Raw genomic sequence first — 25,871 nt, forward strand, 5'->3', positions numbered from 1 at the left:
TGACAAGCGGCAATGCTGCCAAGTGACAAGCTGCATCTGATGGTAGGTGATGGCAGCAAGGGACATGCTGCATCTGGTGACAGGCGAAAGCAGCAAGTAACAAGCTGCAACTGGTGGCAGGCGATGGTGGCAAGTGACACGCAGCATCTGGTGACAGGCAACAGTGGCAAGTGACAAGCTGCATCTGGTGGCAGGTGACGGTGGCAAGTGACATGCATCATCTGGTAGCAGGTGCCATTAACAGGTGACACGCTGCATCTGGTGGCAGGCGATGGTGGCAAATGACACGCAGCATCTGGTGGTAGGCGACAGTGGCAAGTAATTGGTAATTGGTCTATTAGGAATTGGTATGTCATTTTATTAATGTTTAATATTGTTTATTTTAATTTTTTTTAATATATATTTGTACTTATTAGCTGTATAGAGCAAATCAATTCTGTCTTGAAATTCCCTTTGCCACCAATTGTTCGGCTCCGCCAGTACTCTGTTATCAGCTGTGAGCTACCCAGATGTTCCAATGCTCAAAGTGAGGGCAAACTGTGCTCATTTGATATGCTTGCCCTTCTTCCGGGAGGGTGAGGCTGTATAATTTGTTATTGATTGGCGCTTCACTTCCGGTGGGCGTATGTAAGGGTCTGGTGTTGGCCGATTGGATGAGCAAGGAGGTTGAACATTATAAATTGCAAGTGGAGTGAATGCGATCACATGAACCTTGATGACAACAGCCTACGCGCTGACTAAACACGTCGGGATGTTTTGATCGCAATCACGCAACTACGTCACTCCCGGGACCAGGCGGCACGCATATTGGAACGCGGAAGCGGCGTCTGGCTTTGGTGTCCACGGAACATGCTCTATTAAAATGCCCGCTGTTATTTGATACCATGTAAGTGCATCTACCTTATTTTCAATAAATCTGCCTAAACGTACTTCACCATATCAGCCCTTTGTTTCATTCATTCTCACTCCGAGGAGCATTGGGGTGGCTGAGGAGTACGGAGTTACTTATACTTATCAGGTGGATGTAAGGTGGATCTCCCTGCCGGGTGCAGATATCCTCTAGGATCTGGATCTCTATCCTGTATACAACCCTGCTTGCACTGACCCCCTATAATTAAGGGGTCTGTGCTTTCTGGTAAGCGCTTCTACACACCGGGTGTCCATTTGGTGAAGGGATTGAAGAATCATTGTGTGTGGATGGTCATCTTTTAGAGACTTTATTGATAGCAATTTCGAGCCATTTTTCAAATTGTTGGTCTATGGGACTTTATCCACCGATTCACTCTAATTTGTTATTCACCAATATTGTATTTGCACATTGCTGTATTTATTTGATTTTTTGATTGTTTATTGGGAATCATGTATTCACAGTTCATAACATTATCAGTTAAGTGCACTAGTAGGTGAGCGCAGCATTTTATACTTTACGGTATAGTTACTTTCGACAGTGGCAAGTGAAGGCTTCTACTGTATCTGCATTATGGTGAGTTGAACTATTTCATTTTATAATACAATGTGATAATAGAAATAATGTGTTTCAATCATCCTGACACCATATCAACCATGATGTCCTGATGATTTAAGCGTTAACACCAGCCATTGCCTCAACAAATCACTCGGGGCCGCGAGGCCCCCCACCCTTCTATTTTTACTGTAGATGGCATTATAACCCAACATTGTACAAATTCCTGTGTCCTTTAATGGACTCAAAAAAATAATTTTATGAAAAGCAAATCTGGCTTACCAGCAAATTTGTGTACAAATGTAGCTATGCCCCTTCCTGGTACTGAGATAAAAACAGTAATGTAAACTGTAATGTTGGCCCAACGCAATGACAAAGAATGAGGGATTATGGATTTAGTAATTTTAAACAATCTTGCAATCAAAAAAACATTAATTTGACACAACAAATTAAAAGATCAATCTGGTCAAATGTATTTATTTGAAGTTTTTATATGAAATGATCATATCAGTGGGTGTATTTTCAGCATTAGTGGAGCTCTAAGAGCTGATGTTAAGTACCACTAGACTATAGTATATTTTTCGTACTGTGCCCTCTATTAGATAGGACTTATGGAGAATTCACTTCAGCAGGTGACTCTAGAAAGTTCCAGATGAAAAGCAAAGCCAAATGATTAAACCTTTGTTATATCTTTGTAGGGTGGCCAGAAAGAAATACAATTCTGAAAATATATCATACTAATAAAGTTTCAAAAAAATCAAAAAGCTATCAGGTGAGGCAACCACTAATTTTCTCAGTGGTTTCCTGCCCTCAGCCATCGCATTTGGAAAATATGTCATACGTGCATGCATAGGTACAAGTCAGCATTCACTTGTCATGCATTCACTTGTATGGCAGGATGTACGTAGTACTTGCAGCTCCCCGGCCGTGGGGAAATTATGTTTGGCATTAAAAATGGCTGTTAAAGCCTCATGTGCATGAACCCTTAGGATTCAAAAGTAAGCTAAATGTACTCATTTTTCTTGAAAGGTCGATGTCAGCAACATATCAACCTAGAGAACTGGGGACTGAGAGCAACTTCTGTACTTGTGAGATTTCAGTCCTAGAAAGAGATGTTCTTTTTCCCTTTTCAAACTCAGTTCCCATTCACTCCAAAATTAAATTAGGAGGAGAAAAGAACAGAAAGCCCAACCTGCATATTTGGCAGTAGAATTCTAATAAATAAACATGAGAGATATTTGTTAAGATTTAAAAAAAATCTTAGTAGTGCTTGTTTCAGACTCTGGCCAAGCTCTGTTAGCTTTGGCAGGTGGTTTCCAAACCTTTTGAGCTGATGCCCATTTGCCTCCCAGGCTGCATCCCTAGCTCCCACACACTTATAAAAACACACACCTCTTTCTTGATTCAAAGCAGAGACTACTACTCTATATTAAAACACTGTAATCAAAAGTATGTATTTCACAATTAAAACAACCCATTAAAATGTATTATTTAGCATTATGAATATATTTAAAGCTCACCTAAATGCATTTTTATTTAAACTTTTAATTGAATGGATATTTTTGGTTCAGGGATATCAGCTTCTCAACATGAGGCAGAAATGTGTTGAAAAGTAGAATTAAATAATTTTCAGCACTGAAGGCCTCAGTGAAACTTAGATCTACTTAATCGCATGTTTGGAAGGCAATAAAATACATCTGAGCTTGTTTCCTCAATACAGGGTAGCGTTTTGAAATGTTTTTCTAAAACCAGTAGTCTTAAAACATTTGTAAAGGTTCCATTTTTTGGGTTTCCTACCGGCGTTGTTGGCTCCTCCTCTTCTTTGTGTACCCCCCCATAGTAAGTAAGTGTTTGGTATGGCGGCACACCTGCAGGCTCGATCCTAAGCCAGGCTGTGTGCGCCTATTGACACAATTTGTGCGCTTAGCCCAGTCCCCCAGCTTTTGCTTTTGAGGTACTTTTTAAGCCCTTTTAACCAGTTGCAGACCGCCGCAAGTACATAAACTGCGGCGGTCAGCCCCGGCCAGACAAAGTGACGCATCGGTACGTCACTAGCCTGGGAGCCAATAGCGGACGAGCGTGCGCCGCCGGAGTCGCGCTCCTGCCTCGGCTCGTTCACGGACACCTCTGTAGGTGTGACCGGCGGACCCGATGTCCGCCGGTCACTCGCGATCGCCTGCTGTGAAGGGAGAAAGGCAGGCGGCTAGTGTAAACAAAGCCGCCTGTCATTCTTCCCTGTGTAAAAGCACTGATCTAACCGCTAATCCTGCTATGTAGGACCATTGATCTGTGCTGTTACACACACAGCCACATCCCTGCACAGTTAGAAGCAAGCCCCTAGGGACACACTTTACCCCTCCCTCTCCAATAAAGTTAACCCCTTCCCTGCCAGTGTCATTTTTACAGTAACAGTGCATATGTATAGCACTGATTACTGTAGTAATGTCACTGGTACCCCCAAAAGTGTCAAAAATGTCAGTCAAGGGTCCGATCTGTCCGCTGCAATGTCGCAATCCCGCAAAAAAAATCGCAGATCGCCGCCATTACTCGTTAAAAAAAAACAACAAAAATGACAAAAATCTTTCCCTTAGTTAGTAAACGCAATAACTTTTGCGCAAACCAATCAAAATACGCTTATTGTGATTTTTTTTTACCAAACATAAGTAGCAGAAAACAAATTGGCCAAAAATTTTAAAAAATTTTGATTTTTACATTTTTTTGGGGGAATTTCATATAAAAAAATTTGAAAAATATTGTTATTTTTGCAAAATTGTCGCTCTTTTTTTGATTATAGCGCATGATCAAAAAATTGCACAGGTGATCAAATACCACCAAAACAAAGCTCTATTTGTGGGAAAAAAAGGACGTCAAATTTGTTTAGGTACAGCGTCGCACGACCACGCAATTGTCCGTTAAAGTCACGCAGTGCAGAATCGCAAAATACCCCCTGGTCAGGAAGGGGGTAAAATCTTCCTGGGCTTAAGTAGTTAAGGCACTTTTTGGGCGCTTTTCAGGCGCAATGGAGAGGGACATTTTTTAATCGCTTTTTTAGAGCTCCAAATAAGCTTTAAAGATGCTGCATCCTGGCTTTTTTTTCACTGCACCGCCAGCACACCACCCTTGTGTGAAAGCCTTCATTGATTTTAGTGGGAAGCATTTTTCGTGAGCTTTTCAGGTGCTTTTTTTTAACACCAAAGCGCTTGAAAAACTACTCAGTGTGAAAGGGCTCTTAATGTTAAATACTCGCTATCTTGCTCCAGAAAGCAGCTTGTGGAAGTAGATGAGCTTTTTAGGTTGCTGATCAGGTTTTGTGTCGGGAGGTGGAAAAGTGACAATATAGTAAAAAAATGCACAGTCAGCAAATTATGTCTTAGGCCTCATTCACACCAATGTGTTTTTTCATGCTTTTTGCAGAAACGCAGGACATTTTTTTAACATGGTTTTCTATAGTACCCGTTCACATCAATGCATTTTTTGTACCTCTGCATTTTTGGATTTGCTTTTTTGGTTCAATAGACTTTAATGGAGAAGCTGCAGAAAAGCATGCAGGGTGTTGTTACCATGTTTTTACTGCTATTTTGCCGCAATTTGCATTTTGTGTTTTTAAGTTTGCCCAACAACAAATTTTCAACAAAAAAAAAAAGAAAAAAAATAATTGCAGTAAAATCATGGCAAAAAAAAACATGGCAAGCACAGCAAAAATGACTACAGAAATCGTGTGAATCGAGCCTAATACCACAATATGCATGGATATGGGAATCTGGGTGACATGGACACACTTACAAATAAAGGTAGAACTGGATGGACTTGTGTCTTTATTCAAAAGTACCAACTATGTAATTGAGTGACTATGAATTATAATGTAGCTGAGTGACTATGAATGTAACTAAATGATTATGAATTACAACATATGAATTCAACATTTAAACACAATAGACCAGATCATTTAAATCTGGTTACACAGTGGTATGGGCTGGATTGTAAATTGCCATAGCATTGCCAAAATGGGGGAAAAAGTTTTCATAAATATGCGTTCCCAATAAATCTAAGTATAGTGTAACCTTTTCCTTTCAGATTCCTTCAACACAACTGCTTGAGTAATATATCTCAGAAAGCTTTCTTTGGTTTATATAATCTTCAGAAACTGTAAGTAAATTATGTTACTAGTGAATTACATTGTGAATTATGAATAATAAAATCCTGCCGGTTTTTTCCACATACAGTCCCATTGATGTTGAATTATAGTAATTTGTGCTTATAGGAACAAAATGTTTTATTAATAGAGCCTGAAATGTATTTTTGCTCTTTATGTTTTCATTAATACCATACCTTTCTTCTTTCAGATATCTTAGCAACAACTGTATAAGGTACCTACAGCAAGGGGTCTTTAGCCACTTGCATGAATTAAGATGGCTGTAAGTTTTTCTTTATTTTATTTTATAATAGATTGTTGGAGGTTCATAAAGGAACTTTGAGATTCACATGCAGGCTATACTGTTCCAGAAAATACTACTTGTAAATTGCCACACATTTGTAGATATAGTTACAAATAACCTTTATTATCACATATCCAGAAAAAAAATGGTTTATAAAAAACTCTAACCCAAAAAAAGGTTATTTTTCTCTAACTTTTATACATTTATATAAATCACCCCCTCAGTCCCCTTTTAAAGTGGTGTTACACCCAATATCAAAAATGAAATTTTTTGCAGATTACTAGTCACTAAATATGGTGGCTGCATTATTTTTTTTAGGCTTTTTTTTTCTTTATTTTCTCCTGGTAATCCTTGGAATAGGACATGTCCTGTCTTATGCATGCCATACATGGGTCGACTTCTGAACACATTTTTTTTTTTTTTTTGAAAATCAGAAATTTTTTTGTGTTTTGTAATCCGATGGTGCCACCATTGATTTTGAAAATGTGACCAACCAAGCCTTCAGTTTCACCTCATTCTTCTTTTTCTTTTCAGATCACAGCTCATCCGCATTACTTTTTTGATTATATTTCTTGTACGATTCTCCCATCATTGCTTAGAAATTAGTTTGTTTTTCAAAAAATTTCCAGCATTTCCGGTCACCCAAATTGGATGGCCACACGAAAATCGTCTACTGCTTCAACCCACTAATGGTGCAAGATTCGAACAAAACATTTTATTTACAATTTTCAAAAAAAAATTATTTCGTAATTCGACCAATGTATGGCTGGCTTTGGGGTGTCTAGGCTCACTCATTAGGCTGCTTTCATCTTTATTTTCACTACAAACACATCTCCTTATATTCATCTTCATTACATGGGAAATAGGGGGAATTTATCTTTTACAGAAGATGGCTTGGAAATAAGATAACCTTGTTTGTAATTTTAATTTAGCTTACGTAAAGTTACAAGGACTTCCAATAAGATGAACAGGTATTTGCTGAAAATTTTCTTAGACTTAAAAGAGAAGATTAATGCAGCCACTGCATCCAAGGACTGGTAAGCTGCAATATATGACGTTTTTGTTCTTGGGTATAGATATCCTTTAACCACTTGACAATAGCAATGTGCAGATTAACATACTGGGGCACAGTTGGGCTGATTTATTAAAGCATATGAGAATCTTCACTTAATAACTTGTATGTAAACATGAATCTACATTCACGGTTCCAAGAACAAGCAGTGCACACTTATGCACATTAGCTAGAGACCGCACTCTCAGCCACAACAATTAGGAACCAATCATCATAATCACGTGCAGGTTGGTGATTTCTTTACAGGTAACAGGATGGCACTATATGCTTCCTAGTTCTCTCTTTCTTTGTATTTGCAGCACACCGAGAACAGAAGAACCAAAATGCATTTCTCTTCAGTTCATCGACGGACACAGTGCTCCAATAATCATGAATATAGGGTTATATTGCCTTCTCCACGAGTAGGACTAGGCAGAAAAACACTTGGCTATGCCCATGGGCTGTCCTTAGCTGGTATATAACCCCCTTTCTGCTCTAGTTAATCTGTTTTTAATCTGTCTAGTCAGGAGTAAGGACCTAGGCTCCCTGCTAGGATCTCTTGATCCTAGCAATTTTTTTCTCCTTCCTTGCATCTTTTTTTGCTTTTTTTCTTGGGAGATCTACAATCAGCTGCGGGGCTGGGAGACAGGCTGAATAATCTAGATCCAGTGGTCCCCCCCAGCCCAGCCAGAAAGCGTGTGAATGAAGACCACAACTATGCGCTAGTTTGGCCGTGACATAGCCCCACAGACAGAGACTGGCTCATGAGTGAAACCTCTCGCAGGGTCACTTATGACCGGGCACTGGTCCGAGTCACAGCGCCCCCTTTGCCGACAGCTTCCCTACTTCGGTGATGAGGAGTTCTGTCTGGAGCGTCACCTGCACAAAGGAAAAGTCAGTAAAGTCCCCCCTCTCCCCCTTTGTGCGGTTTGGGGTGGACATGACTACCCTCTAGGGATGGTCGGGCTTGCCTGCTGTTTCACTCCTCCCATCCTGAAATCCCTCAGTGCGCCCCTAGGTGCATGCCCTACTGGTTGGTGCAGTGTGGGTATAGTGCAGGGGGTTCCCAGTGCAGAGAGCGGTGCAGAGTGAGCAGCAGAGTTTTCCCTAATGTTTGCCCCGGGGATTACAGTACATTCATGGGGGGGTCTTGAGCTGCCGGCGGCCATATTTGAGAAGTCCGATGACATTGCGGTGGCCATTTTCCCTTGGTTTAGCTGGTCTCCAGCCGCCGGTCATGTTTGTGTAGCCTGATGACCTAATTTTCCCTTGGTCCGTCGAGACGCTGGAAACAGCCAGAGCCTCGTGGGGCTCCTCTTCTTCCCCCTCTTTCCCCTACTCCTGTGCCCAGGACATATGAAAGGGATAGCGTTCATGGTATTGCTGAGTCCAAATTACAGCACTCCTCTGGCTGGTAGGGTGAGTCCTTGGGGGTCCCTGTGTATATCTCTCTCTGCTAATAGGTATACTGAATATTGGGGGATCCTTTAGTGGTGCCAAATAATCTTTTGTACTGCAAGGCCTTCTTTTTTCCTACGGAGCCCCAGGGTCACATCTCCCCCACTGACCCCTCATGGAGGTAGAAGGTCCCTCGGAACCCCAGCTTCCCATGTTTGCGCTGACGGTGGTCCTACAGTCCTTAGTATCCCGGGTGGAAGTGGCGTGTGGGCAAAGGCCCAGGAGGAAGCATCCCCCGCCTTCTCCTGCTCAGTCTGTCTCATCTGATTCTGACCCTGATGCCGCCATGGACGCGACCCATTCAGGGGGACTTGATATCACGCCCCCCAACCCGACCAGTAGTGAGGATGATTCCCCCACGGTCGCAGCAGCAAATGAAAAAGCTCTGGTAGATGCACTTATTACTGCAGTGTGTGAGACTTTAAAAAAGGAGGATGCGGCTGATGTGGCCATGGACATGGCTGTGTCTTTTGGTGCGCATAAGTCACATCACACACCAAAGGTGTTTCCTTATTTGCCTTATTTTTACAGGTTTATCTATAAGGAATGGGAGCAACCAAAGCAACCCTTTGTGGTCCCCAAATGTTTTGCAGTATGTTACCCTTTTGAGGAATCACTTTAAAAAAAAGTGGACTAGTCCACACGTGGTGGACCCTCCTGTTTCCAGGTTGAATAAAGCAACCATGATCCCAGTAAAAGAATCGCCATCCTTTTAAGACCTGGCTGACAGGAAATTGGATCCTGTGGCACACAGCATGTTTACTATGGCTGGTTTGGCATTGCAGCCAGTCTTGGCCTCAGTCCTGGTGTCTCAGGCCCTAGCTGAAATTGCCAAGTTTTTGCGTCAGGGCCTGGGGGGGTGTGCAGATTCCCACTGCTTATGTTGATTTAGTGGATTAGTTGGTCCAGGGGCTGCAGTTTATTTGTGATGCAGTTTTGGATACAGCTTCTGTGCTGTCCAAGCTTTCTGGTTCAGCAGAGGTGATTAGGCGCATGCTGTGGCTTAAGACTTGGTCTGCAGACCAAGCCCTCAAGAAAGCTCTCATTGATCTGCCCTTTCAAGGCGATCGCCTGTTTGGGGCTACTCTGGATGACATGAAGGTCTGCCCTCACTCATTCCTGGGGTGGGGGGACATCTTCGCTGGTTTCTGGCCTAATAGACCTCCTTCGTGAGCGTCAAGGGGATCCACAAAATTATTATTTTAGGGGTACCTAAAAAGGGGGGCAATCTTTGTCCATTTCGGGTTTTTTAGGCCCTGAGTCTCCGTGTGTGGAGATAATTCCTGCAAAGGTTCAGGTGATGTCCGCACTACCTGAAGTCCCCCCTATCCCTGCCCAGGGAATTTGATTACCTAGGTCTGATTTTTATTTTTACCAGGGTGGTCCTTACTGTGGACAAACTTCAGGAACCACAGGCCGTGATTCACCGGCTGCTGTCACACAGCCAGTTCTCTCTCCCGACTTGCATACAGGTTCTGAGTCTGGTGGTATCCACCTTCAAGACAGTTCTGTTTGCACAGTCCTGCATGCAGCTCCTTCAGCAGGTTCGGCTCCACAGGAGGATACTGAGGTTTGTGGCAAGGTCACAGGTCCCTCTGGCAGAGGCCGCAGGCATCCTAGGAGTACAGAAAGACCAGTGTCATCCTCGGCTCAAGCTTCTTCTGTGATTCCTGTGAAGAATCAAGATGGAGGGTCTTCTAATCATTCTGGTGCTACCTCTCAAAGAGGACCAGTTGTCCCAAGGGCTGATCTACCATCCTGCTTTACAGTTATTGGTTGTAATGGCTTAGCTATTGAAAGCCAGGTACTGAGGGATAGAGGTTTGTCTGGATCAGTGATCCCTACTATGGTGAAGGTAAGGAAGTCAACTTCCAGCAACTTCATATGTGGAAAGCATACATAGTTGATTGACGCTCATCCTCGATCCTTTTCTGTGGCTCGGATCTTAGCCTTTCTTCAACAGGGCATTGAGAAGAAGTTTGCCTTGAGTACCATCAAAGGCCAGGTGTCTGCCTTGGCAATCTTCTTTCAGTGACCCCTAGCCACGCACTCTTTAGTTCATACCTTCATTCAGGGGAGTCGACATATGGCTTCACCTGTACAGTCTCTTTTGCCACCGTGAGATTTAAACTTGGTACTCTCAGTTCTCCAGAAATCTCCATTTGGGAATATTCGGGACATTCCCTTGCCTACATTGTCCCAGAAGATGGCATTCTTGCATACCTCGGCCCCCAGGGTATAGGAGTTGGTTTCATTATCCTGTCGTAGTCATTATTTAGCGGTCCATAGAGATAAGGTGGTTCTTCGTCGCTGTCCATCATTCCTGCCCAACGTTGTCTCTGACTTCTATTTCAATGCGTTCATTGTGTTGCCTTCCTTGTGTCCTAGGCCGGCTCATCCCAAGAAATTTGCTTTGCATACCTTGGATGTGGTTCGGGCGATTCAGGAGTATCTGGCAGCTACAGAGTCCTTTCGGAGGTCAGACTCGCTTTTTGTGGTTACACAAGAATCAAGGAAGGGCTGGCCACTTCTTCGGCTACCATCTCTAGATGGATCAGACAGACAGTGACTCAGGCCTATTCTATTAAAGGGCAGGTTTCTTCTTTCCCTGTCACGGTGCATTCTACTCGGGTGCTTAGTACTTCCTGGGCCTTCCGTTATCAAGCGTCAATATCTCAAGTTTGCAAGGCGGCCACTTGGTTGTCGGTGCATACTTTCACCAAATTCTACAAAGTAGATATTTTGGCATCTGCGGATACTTCTTTTGGCTGCAAGGTTTTGCAAGCTGCTTTTAAAGGAAGCTGTTCCTTCTTGAGGGGTGTTTTTCCTTACATTTTTTTTTTCATATGGGGCTCCTGTGTCCTGGTTGAGCTACTGTGAGTTAGGGCTCTTGTGTTTAGCTTTGAGTTGTTTTCCCCATCCCACATTTTCCTTTTGGCACTGCTTTTGGATGTCCCTATAGTAATGATTAATGGAGCGCTCTGTCTGTCAAGGAACTAAAGAGAAAAGAGGATTTTTGTACTTACCGTAAAAATCAATTTCTGTGAGTTTATTGATGGACACAGCACCCACCCCTCTAAGGAGTTTTTGACACTTCTAATACTGCTTGCTACTAAACTGATTACCTAGAGCATAGCAGGGGGGGGGTGTTATATACCAGCTGAGAACGGCCCATAGGGGTAGCCAAGTGTTTTTTGTTCTGACTAGTCCTACTCCTGGAAGAGGCAATATAACCCTATAGTCATAATTATTGGAGCGCTATGTCCGTTGATGAACTCAGAGAAATGGATTTTACAGCAAGTACTAAAATCTTATTTTTTATAACGATTTTGTCCATTTGTGGGCCTACACTCAAACACAAGCAGGAAGAGTCCTTAAAAATCTATGTAAACATTATTTAGGTAGACACATTGTCATAGACCATAAAACAAAAATGCTTCACTACCCCTTTAAATGTGATGATCAGATAGTGATAGTGATTGTTGATGCAAATATATTAAAACTTATATTGCCAAATAATACAAGTCCAAATACAAAAAAAATCATAGATGGGAAATTCAAAGTGTAAAATAAATTATAAGCTGGTGTTGGTGATCCTCACGTGTTTCCAAAAAGGGACTTTTTTCCCTTAATCCTCTTATCAAATAATCATAACCCCTTGTGAAATTAGGTCATCTGTACTTATGTAACACAATAGGGTACTGTATAGGTGTCAATAAGGAGCTCAGCAGGAGTACCACAGGAATGCACCATAAATGGAAAAGAGGACTCCAAATGGTGTAAATCCATATAATACCATAGGTTTATCAAGAAAAAATGTTACTCAGAAAGATGCGAAGATTTCAGATATTTAAAAAAACTCACCGCTTGCTCCAGTTTGTGTGATGACATCAGCTTCCTAGGCTTCGTCCTCTGTGTTTCGTACCAGTTGATACTATCCGGGGCTGGGACCCCTTTATTTAGTTTAATAATAAACCGATTGCAGTATTAATACAACTTATATACAGTATCTCACAAACGTGAGTACACCCCTCACATTTTTGTAAATATTTTATTATATCTTTATTGTGACAACACTGAAGAAATGGCACTTTGCTACAATGTAAAGTAGTGAGTGTACAGCTTGTATAAGGGCGTAAATATGCTCTCCTCCATGACAACATTACAGGACTGGTGGATGTTGGAGACCTTGCACTTCTCCACCTTCCATTTGAGGGTGCCCCACAGATGCTAAATAGGATTTAGGTCTGGAGACATGCTTGGTCAGTCCATCACATTTACCCTTTTTGTTTAGCAAGGCAGTGGTTGTCTTGGAGGTGTGTTTGGGGTCGTTATCATGTTGGGATACTGCCCTGTGGCCCTGTGTGTACTGTACATGTTTGCATTCATGGTTCCCTCAATGAACTCTAGCTCCCCAGTGTCGACAGCTCTCATGCAGCCACAGACCATGACACTTCCGCCACCATGCTTGACTGTAGGCAAGACACGCTTGTCTTTGTACTCCTTACCTGTTTGCCACCACATAAGCTTGACACCATCTGAACCAAATAAGTTCATCTTGGTCTCATCAGACCACATGACATAGTTCCAGTAATCCATGTTCTTAGTCTTCTTGTCTTCAGCAAACTGTAGAAGAGACTTCCTTCTGGGACCACAGCCATGCAGACCAATTTGATGCAGTGTGCTGCGTATGGTCAGAGCACTGACAGGCTTCAACCTCTGCAGCAATGCTGGCAGCACTCATACGTCTATTTCCCAAAGACAACCACTGGATATAATAACACTGAGCATGTGCACTCAACTTCTTTGGTTGACCATGGCAAGGCCTGTTCTGAGTGGAACCTGTCCTGTTAAACCACTGTATGGTCTTGGCCACTGTGCTGCAGCTCAGTTTCAGAGTCTTGGCAATCTTCTTAGAGCCTAGGCCATCTTTATGTAGAGCAAAATTTCTTTTTTTCAGATACTCAGAAAGTTCTTTGCCATGAGGTGCCATGTTGAACTTCCAGTGACCAGTATGAGAGAGAGAGAGCGATAACACCAAATCTAACCAATCTGCTCCCCATTCACACCTGAGACCTTGTAACACTAACAAGTCACATGACACCGGGGAGGGGAAATGGCTAACTGGGCCCAATTTGGACATTTTCAGTTAGGGGTGTACTCACTTTTGTTACCAGCGGTTTAGACATTAATGGCTGTGTGTTGAGTTATTTTGAGGGGACAGCAAATGTACACTGATATACAAGCTTTACACTCACTACGTTACATTGTAGCAAAGTTTAATTTCTTCAGTGTTGTCACATGAAAAGATATAAAAAAATATTTACAAAAATGTGAGGGGTATACTCACTTCTGTGAGATACTATATATTAGTCATAGAGTTACTTTCAAGTTAATTAATGCATACTGAAGCTGCTAACTTGGTCTGGGCATTAGGCCTTAATGACGTCTGGTAGTGGAGGGTTTTTTACAAATGTATAGTTTTGTTTATATGTTAATTAATTTCCTTCTTTCTCTTTCTCTACCTTCCTTCCACAATGAAATTTTCATAAGAATATTTTACATGTGTGCTTCTCACCTAGCATGGGGAACCCTAAACTCCTTTTCATGCATTTACTATGCTGTCCTTATGAATAGTTTACTTATGTAGTTCATTTGGTCCAGCTTGGACCAATGTGAGTATATATACAGTGGAGATCGAAAGTTTGGGCACCCCAGGTAAAAATGTGTATTATTGTGCATAAAGAAGCCAAGGAAAGATGGAGAAATCTCCAAAAGGCATCAAATTACAGATTAGACATTCTTATAATATGTCAACAAAAGTTAGATTTTATTTCCATCATTGACACTTTCAAAATTACAGAAAACAAAAAAAAGGTGTCTGCAAAAGTTTTGGCACCCTGCAGAATTTATAGCATGCACTGCCCCCTTTGCAAGGCTGAGACCTGCCAGTGTCATGGATTGTTCTCAATCATCGTCTGGGAAGACCAGGTGATGTCAATCTCAAAGGTTTTAAATGCCCAGACTCATCTGACCTTGCCCCAACAATCAGCACCATGGGATCTTCTAAGCAGTTGTCTAGAAAACTGAAACTGAAAATAGTTGACGCTCACAAAGCTGGAGAAGGCTATCAGAAGATAGCAAAGCGTTTTCAGATGTCAATATCCTCAGTTCGGAATGTAATTAAGAAATGGCAGTCATTAGGAACAGTGGAAGTTAAAGCAAGATCTGGAAGACCAAGAAAAATATCAGACAGAACAGCTCGCAGGATTGTGAGAAAAACAATTCAAAACCCACGTTTGACTGCACGATCCCTCCAGAAAGATCTGGCAGACATTGGAGTTGTGGTACACTATTCCACTATAAAGAGATACTTGTACAAATATGGTCTTCATGGAAGAGCCATCAGAAGAAAACCTCTTCTAGGTCCTCACCACAAAAATCAAAGTTTGAACTTTGCAAATGAACATATAGACAAGCCTGATGCATTTTGGAAACAAGTTCTGTGGACCGATGAGGTTAAAATTGAACCTTTTGGCCGGAATGAGCAAAGGTACGTTTGGAGAAGAAGGGGCACAGAATTTAATGAAAAGAACCTCTGTCCAACTGTTAAGCATGGGAGTGGATCAATCATGCTTTGGGGTTGTATTGCAGCCAGTGGCACAGGGAACATCTCACGAGTAGAGGAAAAAATGGATTCAATAAAATTTCAGCAAATTTTGGATGGAAACTTGATGCCATCTGTGAAAAAGCTGAAATTAAAGAGCAAATGGATAATGATCCTAAACACACCTCGAAATCCATGGGAGATTGCATCAAGAGGCGTAAACTGAAGGTTTTGCCATGGCCTTCACAATCTCCTGACCTCAACATAATTGAAAATCTATGGATAGACCTTAAAAGAGCAGTGCGTGACAGACAGCCCAGAAATTTCAAAGAACTGGAAGACTTTTGTAAGGAAGAATGGGCAAAGATACCTCAAACAAGAATTGAAAGACTCTTGGCTGGCTACAAAAAGCGTTTACAAGCTGTGATACTTGCCAAAGGGGGCAGTACAAGATAATAACTCTGCAGGGTGCCCAAACTTTTGCAGATGACATTTTTTTTGTTTTCTGTTATTTTGAAAGTGTAAATGATGGAAATAAAATCTAACTTTTGTTGACATATTATAAGAATGTCTAATCTGTAATTTGATGCCTTTTGGAGATTTTTCTATCTTTCCTTGGCTTCTTTATGCACATTAATACAAATTTTTACCTGGGGTGCCCAAACTTTTCAATCTCCACTGTAGGTGCCATACTTATGGGATCCTTGTGCAAGCTGGAAATCACTGTAGTAGGTACAGCTACTACAGTGCTCTTTATTAGCTTCCAGGTCCCATGCTGAGCAGGAGATCTGCTGCTTACTGAACACAGGAGGTTGCTTGCTCGGTATGGACAGCATTCAGAGAATGGTGGTTATCAGAACTCCCCATGTCTCCACCTCTTCCAATCAAAGAATGCTTTGAATTCATTGAAAAATGCAAAGCATTCTCTGAGAGGCTCCTATACCAAACAGGCAACCTCCTGTGTTCAAAATGCAGTGGGGCAGCTGCTCATCATGGGACCCAGAAGCTGATGGATATCACTATAGTAGTGATGCTTACTACAGTGATTTCCATGGGGACCCCACAGGTATGGTATATGCATAGTTACATTGGTCCAAGCTGGTTCTATCAATGTAACTATGTAAAATTATTCATACTTGGAATTCATCCTTAATTGCTTTACTTGAGATAAGCCTGTTATTTGCAGAGACAAATAGCTGAATCTCTAATTTCATACACAGCTAAATGAGTCAGAGGAGGAACAGTCCTCCCCCACTCCTCAGTATGGAGGTTCAGTTAGGCAGAGACAGTCCCTAAGAAAGCAGCTACTGCTCTGGAAAAAGTTTGCCGCTGGTAGACCCTGTATTGAATCTTCATTAACCGGTTGCCGACCGCCGCACGACTACTTACTGCGGCGGTCAGCCCCGGCCAGGCAGAGTGACGTAGATCTACGTTGCTTGCCTGTCACTTCCTTGTGAGCCTATAGCGGGCCGCGGCGGCTCGTTCACAGGGAAGTCAGTGCGTGTGACCGGCGGACCCGATGTCCGCCGGTCACTCGCCGATCGTCGGTGCAGAGGGAGAAAGGCAGGCGGCTGATGTAAACAAGCCGCCTGTCATTCTCCCCTGTGTAGAAACACTGATCATACGGTTCTACTATGTAGGACCGTTGATCACTGTTCCTACACTAGTAGCCACAGCCAATCACAGTAAAAAGCATGCCGCTAGGGACACACTTAACCCCTCCCTTCCCAATAAAGTTAACCCCATCCCTGCCAGTGTCATTTTGCAGTAACAGTGCATATGTATAGCACTGATTACTGTAGTAATGTCACTGGTAACCCCAAAAGTGTCAAAAATGTCAGTCAAGGGTCTGATCTGTCCGCCGCAATGTCGCAGTACCGCAAAAAAAACGCAGATCGCCGCCATTACGCGTTAAAAAAAAACACCAAAAATGACAGAAATCTTTCCCTTAGTTAGTAAACGCAATAACTTTTGCGCAAACCAATCAAAATACGCTTTTTGCAATTTTTTTTACCAAACATATGTAGCATAAAACAAATTGGCCAAAAATGTTAAAAAATTTTGATTTTTACATTTTTTTGGGGGGGAATTTCATATAAAAAAATTAGAAAAATATTGTTATATTTGCGAAATTTACGCTCTTTTTTTGTTTATAGCGCAAAAAGTAAAAATCGCACAAGTGATCAAATACCACCAAAAGAAAGCTCTGTTTGTGGGAAAAAAAGGACGTCAAATTAGTTTAGGTACAGTGTCGCACGACCGCACAATTGTCCGTTAAAGTCACGCAGTAAAAAATCGCAAAAAACCCCCTGGTCAGGAAGGGGGTAAAATCTTCCGGGGCTTAAGTGGTTAATAAAATATGTTATAGGCACCAATTAAAAATTTAATTTATGGAGAAATATCCCCTTCAGATCAACTTTTTTATTGCAAATATTTCAGATAATCTTGCTGCAGATTCTGTTAGTTAGATATTGAACTTGTCCTTTAAGTGCACTTGTTGAATTGTTTCTGATTGAAAGCTGAGTGAGAGGATCTGTCTCACAATAATAGCATGAGAGTTGGTGTTATTATAAGAAAAATGGCATTTCTTTGAAGGATGTTTCACAAGATGCCATATTTCATATAACGCGCTGCCTTTACTTTATCTCAAGCTTTGTGCATACTCCCGAGAGAGGCAGTAAGTAAAGTACAGAAGGATCAAGATCCTGAGAAATCCTGACTATATACTTAGCAGTATAACTGTGATTACAAAAGAGATAACTGAGAATGTTTGGGAACTTAAAAAAAAAACAGTTTGCTATACTTAAAAAAAAAATATTTTCAATATCAAATTATAATGTGATTTGTGTAGCAGTTATATCAGTTCCTTTAAATATAAACATTTGCTGTAGAAGTGCAAATTGTATTTTCATTTGCCCATTCATTTGCACATTTAATTAGATGACAGTGGTAGTGTTTATTATTGCACATTACAGTCAGTTGTTACCAGAACAGGTTTCTCAACTGGAAGGTTTTCCTCTACCTTTTCCTGTAACACAATATTTTTAGATTTCCCATCACTTTCTGTACCAGAGACAATGGTCATAGGATAAATAGTGAGGTTGAATCCCCCCAATAGGAACACACACAGCAATAAAATCCTGCTGGGGGTTCTAGCCCTTTTACATACTATTCAAAACTTATTGGTTTTATACGAACTTTAGCACTATTATACAGTGGAACATTTTGTAGCTTGAAGCTCAAAGCTTCAAATGCTCAACTACCAAAGTCCCATACTTCTAAATTGTTCTTGTTCACAAAAGAGCACTTGTAGCTTAATGATATAATCAATGACTCTAAACAAAGAGTCAAAAAAGATGGGCACTTACAATAGTTAAGAAGTCCATAGACTCATCGGTATAAATAAGAAGTGCTCCTAGAGGCAGGTTGGATGGCTATAGCATGATTAGTGGATCACCATACAAAAGAAGCGGCGTGCTTTCCAGCACACTTCCGCTTGCGTTCCAACGGCACGGAAGTGATGTTTACGTTGCTGCAAAGCCCAGAATCTCGTCAACGCGTTTCGCCCCTCCCAGTGGGTGTTCTCATAGACTAAGACACTATTTGGGATATCTCTTTCTTTCTATGCTGAGTATTGGATAATAGGAGATACCACAAGGAGCCCCATCCACACTTACCAGTGTCAAGCTTGTTAAGACCCCTAAGCAATATTGCTTAGCGGTCCACATCTTCTGGTAAGTGGATTCACTTTGGGGGGGGGGGGGTGTGAACACAGAGTCACGGTTCTCAAAAGTCACTTGGATGTTTTCATTTTGAGCACCACTCACAAACTTTCACTGGACACTTGCTTAGTAGCTATTTTGATTTTTTGTGTTTTTTGGTATTTTTTTATATAAACCTCTCTTTTTTTCTTGTCACTGGGACTAATATATATATATATATATATATATATATATATATATATATATATATATATATATACTCATGAGAACAAGTCATACATACGGATTGTCAATTTGCATTTTTTTATTTAATTAGTCACACTTGTAGCTTAATGCCTAAAGCTCAAAAAGATACATGAGCTACTTTTGAAGCAAACTAGGGTGTTTTGGGCCAATAGAATTTAATAGGAGCTCTTGAAAATGAGAATGTTTTAATCCTAAACAACCATCTCCTCCTCTTAGTAACTAGCTTTGCATTAGCTAAAATAGAAATGTTCAAGTTTGCATATGAATGACAAAATATAAAAAAAAATACACAGAAAAAAATGTTTCTAAACTGAATGTAAATGCTCCAGCTCAGGTGTGAATTCAATCTTAATAAGTATTGTTCCCATACAAGCATGCCGACCTGGGACTCTCTTTGTGGGGACTGTCTTTGCTTGCTGCATGCTTGTTTAGTTACACAAAGCCATGGGTTTTCATTATACACCACTACGGCTTTCTAGACACTGGCATTCTAACATCCAATGACATCATCAATTATTAAGAAGGATGTCTGTTGCCTCCACAGCATCTTTGTTTGACCCTCCTGTGCCCCTCTCCCTCAGCACTGGGGTGACATTAGCTGACTGATGGAGAGAAATTGAGGGAGAAGAGAAGCATTGTAATACTAGTCAGTACAAGTGTGCAAAAGTGTATTTGATTTGGAAGAATAAATCCCCTCTAACGTTGGGTGTCCTAAGTGTGGATGTTGCTGCATTATGTAAAACTATTAGAATAGATTTTTACATTTTAGGGTGCCTCGAGACTCCAAAATTTTAAGGGGTGCCTTGAGATTGTCTTTATTTTAAAGGGTGCCTTAACTGAAAAAAGGTTGGGAAACACTGGCTTAGTTCACAGAGCTAAAATAGGTTGTACAGACTCCTGTTCTCTACATTCCTGCTTGTTAATTTCTTTTTCCACACATTTATCAAGAACCAACAGCAAACATCTGTTTAAAATTTAATACAGGAAGGTAGAAAATAAACATATTTTTGTTGGTTTATTATAAATGTACGTGTTCAGCCACAAAACTATACAGACTTTGTTACATATTTAATTGGAATTCTTATTCACTTTGCTTTGTGGCTCATGACAGAATATTAAATATTATATTTAGACTGGCGTCTAGAGAGCGGTTACAAATAAAGTCCAACTGGAACAACACTGTAATAGTTTGTTGATAGCCACATTTGACCACCCAGCCTGAGAACCAATTTGGCAATTCACGCTATGTCCATGGACTTTGCGCCTCTGGCCTTGCGCGGATCTTTTTTTTTTTTGCTCCCTCAGTTCCCTTCCAGACGTATTTATGGGTGCCAGAACAGCCTCACTGACAGTTAATATCCCACCAAGTCCAATTATGCCTGCTCCTGATGAAGTGAAACGTTTTTCACGATATGCGTCGAGCTGAAGAGGCCATGTACATTCAATATCATCTTAGCATGCATCCAATTATCATGTTGTACAAACTTTATGCTTGTTGGTCCACCTTTGTAATTTTCCATTATGATTTTACTATATTATTTAGTTGTATACTGTTTATGCTACCCTTGAACTTATTGTACCTATTGTACCTAGGCTAACTGCCATTTTACATGTTAATAAACACATGATGTTTTATCATATGCCTTTTTTATGCTTACCTGCAAATGTATATGTACTACCATTAGAACATCATGTGTCAACTGGCCACACCTCATATAAAGTCCCACCTTTTTATTTTTGAACATTTTATTGTTGAACATTATGTTAATTTCATGCTCATGATTAATAGGGATGGAGACTCTTTGGCACGAGTCTCATTTAAAGTCCCATTTCCCTCATCTTTTCCTTTTTTCCGCATCCCCTTTCCCTCCCCGTTTTTTCCTTATTCCCATTTAATATATAGTTTGTTGATAGGGATTTAGTGCCATCTTCCATGGTCCTAGCACACTTCTATGGCCAGCCCTTCTGGCCCACTGCTGTCCACCACATTCTGCCCCACTTCCTTCATGAATACATCAAGTGATTTACCAAGCCTTCTTATAAGTGTCTCTATTTCTGAAAAGTGGCTCCTGTCCTCCAAACATAGCCCTTGCTCTCTAGCTGCCAGGCTACATGCTTGTTCCAGAAGAGGTGTAACTGATTTTCTACCAGGTAGCTATGCTCATGTAGTAGACCTAAATGTTTGAAACCTTTAGAAGGCTATCACAGTACATCTTAAAGATACCTGTATGGAAACTGCTGCTGCTGACTTTTCTTTCTGAAAATGCTATTTTCCTGGCTGTCCAGCTGAGCTTTGGTACCTGAGTCAAATTCAAAGAGCAGGAATCTGCATGCTTCTTCAAGGTCAATGTTATGAAGGTTATTAAAGTCATAGACATTTAGGCAACCAGCATTTTCAGGAGATGGTCAGTAATAGCAGCCAACATACTTTCTCAGTATAGGCTTTGTGTCAGTTGGATCCCCCCTATTGCATTAGGTGATAGTGAAAGGTACTGCATTCACTAACTGTAGTACACATTGCACCACTGGCACACGTAAATAAATAGAGCTAAAGCCTAACATTAAATTTATAAATGTGCATGAATAAATTCCTGACATTTCACAGTGTTCTGCTTCTGCAATCTAATTATTGATAGTGTGTTCTCTATAACTGATCCAGTTGTAGTGAGACAGTTTAACCTACAGTCTCAGTAGCTTGGCAGACAGTGTCTGGAAATTAGATCTTTCAGAACGTAGAAAGCTTTAATCCAAAATTTTCTGCAGATCATAACAGATGTGTTTGTCTAGCTCAAGCAGAATACAGTACATGGGGTAGATGGAGGGGAAAGCATGAAGAAAGGGCAGAACTAACGACATAGAGCATCCCATAGCTATGGAGTAAAGTAGAGACAAACTTATTTAAAGGCAAACAAATAGCAATCATTCAAACAGTACAATTTACAGATAAACTACATATGCTCATGAAAAATCAATACCCCCCCCCCCCCCCCCAGAGCTCCAGTCGAGAAACTGTGCATGTGCCTGAGATGACCATCTTGAGTAGATGATATCACCATTCTGCCCCAACCTGTCCAGCTGTCTCATACTATTTCTGTCTTTAGGCAATCCCTGAAAACTCATCTCTTCAGGGAGGCCTACCCCACCTTCATGTCATCTTACCTCCCACATGTTTTACCTTTTGTACCCCTTTTTCTTACCTCCTATATTGTAAGCTGCACAATCTGGGCTCTCTTAATCCTCTTGTATTGAATTGAAATGCAATTGCAACTGTTCTGTCTCCCTTTGTTTTCCAAGTCACCACTTGTTTCCACCCCCTACCCACCTCTGAGCATTGTTGCTTTGTCCCACCTCATATTCCTGTCTCTTTTAGATAACACAGAGCCAAGTATCATTTTGTGGTGCCAAGAAGTTTGTATGGAATTTGTTAGGGATAACTAGAAAAGCTGTAAAATCTATCCCCCAGCAACAATAGACCCTCTGCATCAAAATACCCCCCCAGTAATAATAAATCTCCCAGTGGCCAGCATCAATCGACCCTCCAGCAGTGAGCAGCAATAGACCCCTCCCTCATAAGTTTATCACTCCCAGCAACATAAGATAATTATTAAAAATCCAACATCCCAGCCATGCGGTCACCCATGCGCATGGAAAGAATGTTGATCTCTTTATGTGCAGTCTGTGCGTAATATGAACTGTCTAAAACAGTTCAAATATAGCACCTTGAAAATTGAAACATTGTTATCTTATTGCAGTTACAATAAATATATATAATTATATTTACAGGTGCCATATGTGTCAATATGTTGTTTAACTGTTGTATATTTTTAGAATCCTAGATGAAAACCCCATAGTAAAAGTTAGCCAGGAGCTCTTCACTGGGTTAGAGTCGTTGTTTTTCTTGTAAGTAAACCAAAATGCTTGATATCTGTATATAATGTTCTTTATGAATGTTGTTTTTATGTTAGAGGAGGGAGTGTTGCATGTGTGCATATTCAGTGTCCATATCTATGTATATACAGTATCCATGTCTATTTAGTTCCATGATATATGCTCTATTCCAAAGAATTGGGAACCACTTTGCTATGTGGACACATGCAGACTGGAGGATTTATTCAGGACAAAATAGCTTTTAGCTTGTAGATGGCATTTGTGCCTGAAGATGGCAGTTTCCCCCTTTTTAATACTGTAGTTGTTGGATTACAGTATTCAAAATAACAATACATTCATTTAAAGAATTTGAAGGATTCTTTTACATGGCTGTATAATAGGGTGTATGGCTGTATGGAGTAAAATGTGCCTGTTGCTGTGGTGCCCCAGTTGCACACAGCTACAGCATAACTTTGCCTATTTACGTGAATTACAGAATGTGCTCTGTGCAGCTATACGCATGTAACTGCCAGCACGTTTGTTTTCGCTTGCATATGGGAATATTATTCAAAATGTTAAATTTTTCAATTCATAGACTACATCCATGCACAAGCATGTGAAAACATGAGTTAAGCACGTGTAGCTGTGCATAACATATATTATGTGTGTCAAATTATTCATAGAGATTATGTAAATCTAACTGACACAATAGTGACACTGCTAAATTTGGCCTGGGCATCTAGGCTTCAATAAATTACACAAAAGGGCAATAAATAAACAAAAGGACAGCATAAAAAAATTGTAATCATATTTATGATCATTTAGTCTTTACCCTCCCATACTGTGTTTTTATTTTCCTCAAATCTTTTAAGAAATCCTAAAGATGTGTTTGTTAGGTGCCGAATATAATTTTATTGATAGGTGCCATGTTGTTTTAAGTGTACACAAATAGTTCTACAAACAAGTGTACAATATAAATACAGTACTAGATAGAAAATTTAATACAGTTTCCTCTATAAATACAGTACTAGCCTATTTGTTTTAGAAATTAATGAAAAAAAATATAGGTCTATGGGAAGCCTCAAGTTACAAAATATGAATATTTTTATTTTATTATTTTTTTGCCCTATCTGCAAACTTTTAAGTATATGTAGCAAAAAAAACTGATGGGCGGAGGGGTACAGAGTTTACTGAAAGGGGGTCACATGACTCAACACTGTGGTTTCACTGGGCTACAGATTTCTGGTATGGCCTAAATGAAAGCTTAGGTGTTGAGCTCTTGGGTTTAGCAGCACAGGGACCCACTGCTGTCTTTTGGGCAAGGTAATGCAATTGTAGGTTTGTTTTTTTAAATAGCACCTAGTCAAGTGATTCCACAGTCTAAAGTAAACCCTTTCCTGCATGATGGTAGGCAGAGTAGTGTCCGCCTCCCTACTTTGTCAAGAATTCATAATCTTTCATAGAACAGCAAAAAAAAAAAATCAGTACATCTGAGTAACTTTTACAGCTAGTAAAGGTTTAAAGGAATGGAGTAAGAGGACACTGCAGATAACACTGCAAAAAAAGCACTTGGTGCATCTATAGAAAATGTTCTTCGATCAGAATAGTTTATGCTTTTGGAAATAACAACTTGCTTGTTTTATGTAGGTCAATGATAAACAACTCACTGGAAGCTCTTCCGCAAAAGCTATGTGCCCAGATGCCATTCATTAATTGGATGTAAGTTATTTGACAATTCAGCATTAGGGTGGCGGAGCAAATCACTATGAGCAGGTTTCCCTTACTACTTACTTAGTTTTGTATCTACTTCACTGCACCATCAAAGCCATCTGTGCAATGCAACTGGCATGGCTATTTAAGTTTTATTTTTTCAAATAGCATTCAGCTATGCTTATGGGTCATCTGCTGATCCATGCATTCCATGAAGCCATGTTAGTTTATTAGCACCTCACACCAGCAGAGGCATGCATGTGGCCAAATTTAAATTTTTTATATTTTTTTTAAATTGAGATTTTGCTATGGAACAGATATGACAAAACTCTTCTAACAGTATATTTAACAGACCAAAATGACGCAAATAAGAGAAGTTAGGGCTATTGATAGGGATTACAAACACTTTAAAAACCACATCAGCTTGCTGTAGATGTGAGTAAAGATTAAATTGAACTCAATGCCACTGTTTAGGATAGTTTGGCAGCCATGAATCATTCACTGTTATTGCCTTGGTCTGTGTCACTGCTTAAAAATATGACTCCATGAATCACCTTTGTTATTTGCTGTAATACTTGTCTATTTTGATTTTTGGTCCTAGTCTTTTAGGATTGATGAATGTGCACAGTAAGACATGCAATATAACTATCAGTGCCAAGTACATAACATCAATAAAAATATAGCCCTAAGAGTTATTGGTATCAAAAATTGTGTGTCTAAATGTTTCTGTCTAAAAACAATATTCCAGTTTTAAGAAGACAATTTTGAACATATGAAAATTAAGGAAAGTTCAGTCACCCATTGAGTACATCAGTACATTGTTTCTCTGCAACTCTTACATAATCTGGAACTTTACCTTGGATAAAAATAAATTACTGATAGTTATTGATGTGTGTGCTCGTACATGTTTATTTAACCAATTTTATCAAAATAGCTTATTTATTGATTTTGTTTTTGTAGGGATTTTGAGGGAAATAATATCAGAGGACTGAGTAATTCCAGTTTTGTAACCTGTGATGAGCTCACTGTTCTGTAAGTTTTTTTATTTGGTTTGTTTTGTATTTATGTGTATTATTTTATTTTGCTATTTTACTGCTTACCCCTAAGCTGCAAAAAGTGCTGCTCATGGATCCCATGTCTGCTAGTTATATGTCCAAATTAGGGATCGACCGATATCGTTTTTTCATTGCCGATACCGATACCGATATTTTGGTCATCGCGTATCAGTATCAGCCGATATGGGCCGATATTATCGTACATTTAAAAAATGTTTTTTTTTTATTTTTTTTACTTGACAGGTACTCTTGTGGAG

The 25,871-nt window shown here is 40.3% G+C and overlaps 1 protein-coding gene across 2 annotated transcripts in view; it reads left to right on the forward strand.

The window, feature by feature from the left end:
* Positions 1 to 25,871, forward strand: part of RXFP2 (relaxin family peptide receptor 2) — a 453,266-nt gene that overhangs the window by 351,543 nt on the left and 75,852 nt on the right. For both annotated transcript variants that reach the window (XM_082248385.1, XM_082248386.1), the window contains exons 6-10: positions 5,537 to 5,608; positions 5,806 to 5,877; positions 22,811 to 22,882; positions 24,497 to 24,568; positions 25,520 to 25,591. In XM_082248385.1, coding sequence (XP_082104511.1) covers positions 5,537 to 5,608; positions 5,806 to 5,877; positions 22,811 to 22,882; positions 24,497 to 24,568; positions 25,520 to 25,591 — 360 coding nt within the window. The remainder of the gene's footprint in view (positions 1 to 5,536; positions 5,609 to 5,805; positions 5,878 to 22,810; positions 22,883 to 24,496; positions 24,569 to 25,519; positions 25,592 to 25,871) is intronic.

The sequence above is a fragment of the Pelophylax lessonae genome, assembly GCF_965119305.1.
Source record: "Pelophylax lessonae genome assembly, chromosome: 2".
Classification (NCBI taxonomy): Eukaryota; Metazoa; Chordata; class Amphibia; order Anura; family Ranidae; genus Pelophylax; species Pelophylax lessonae.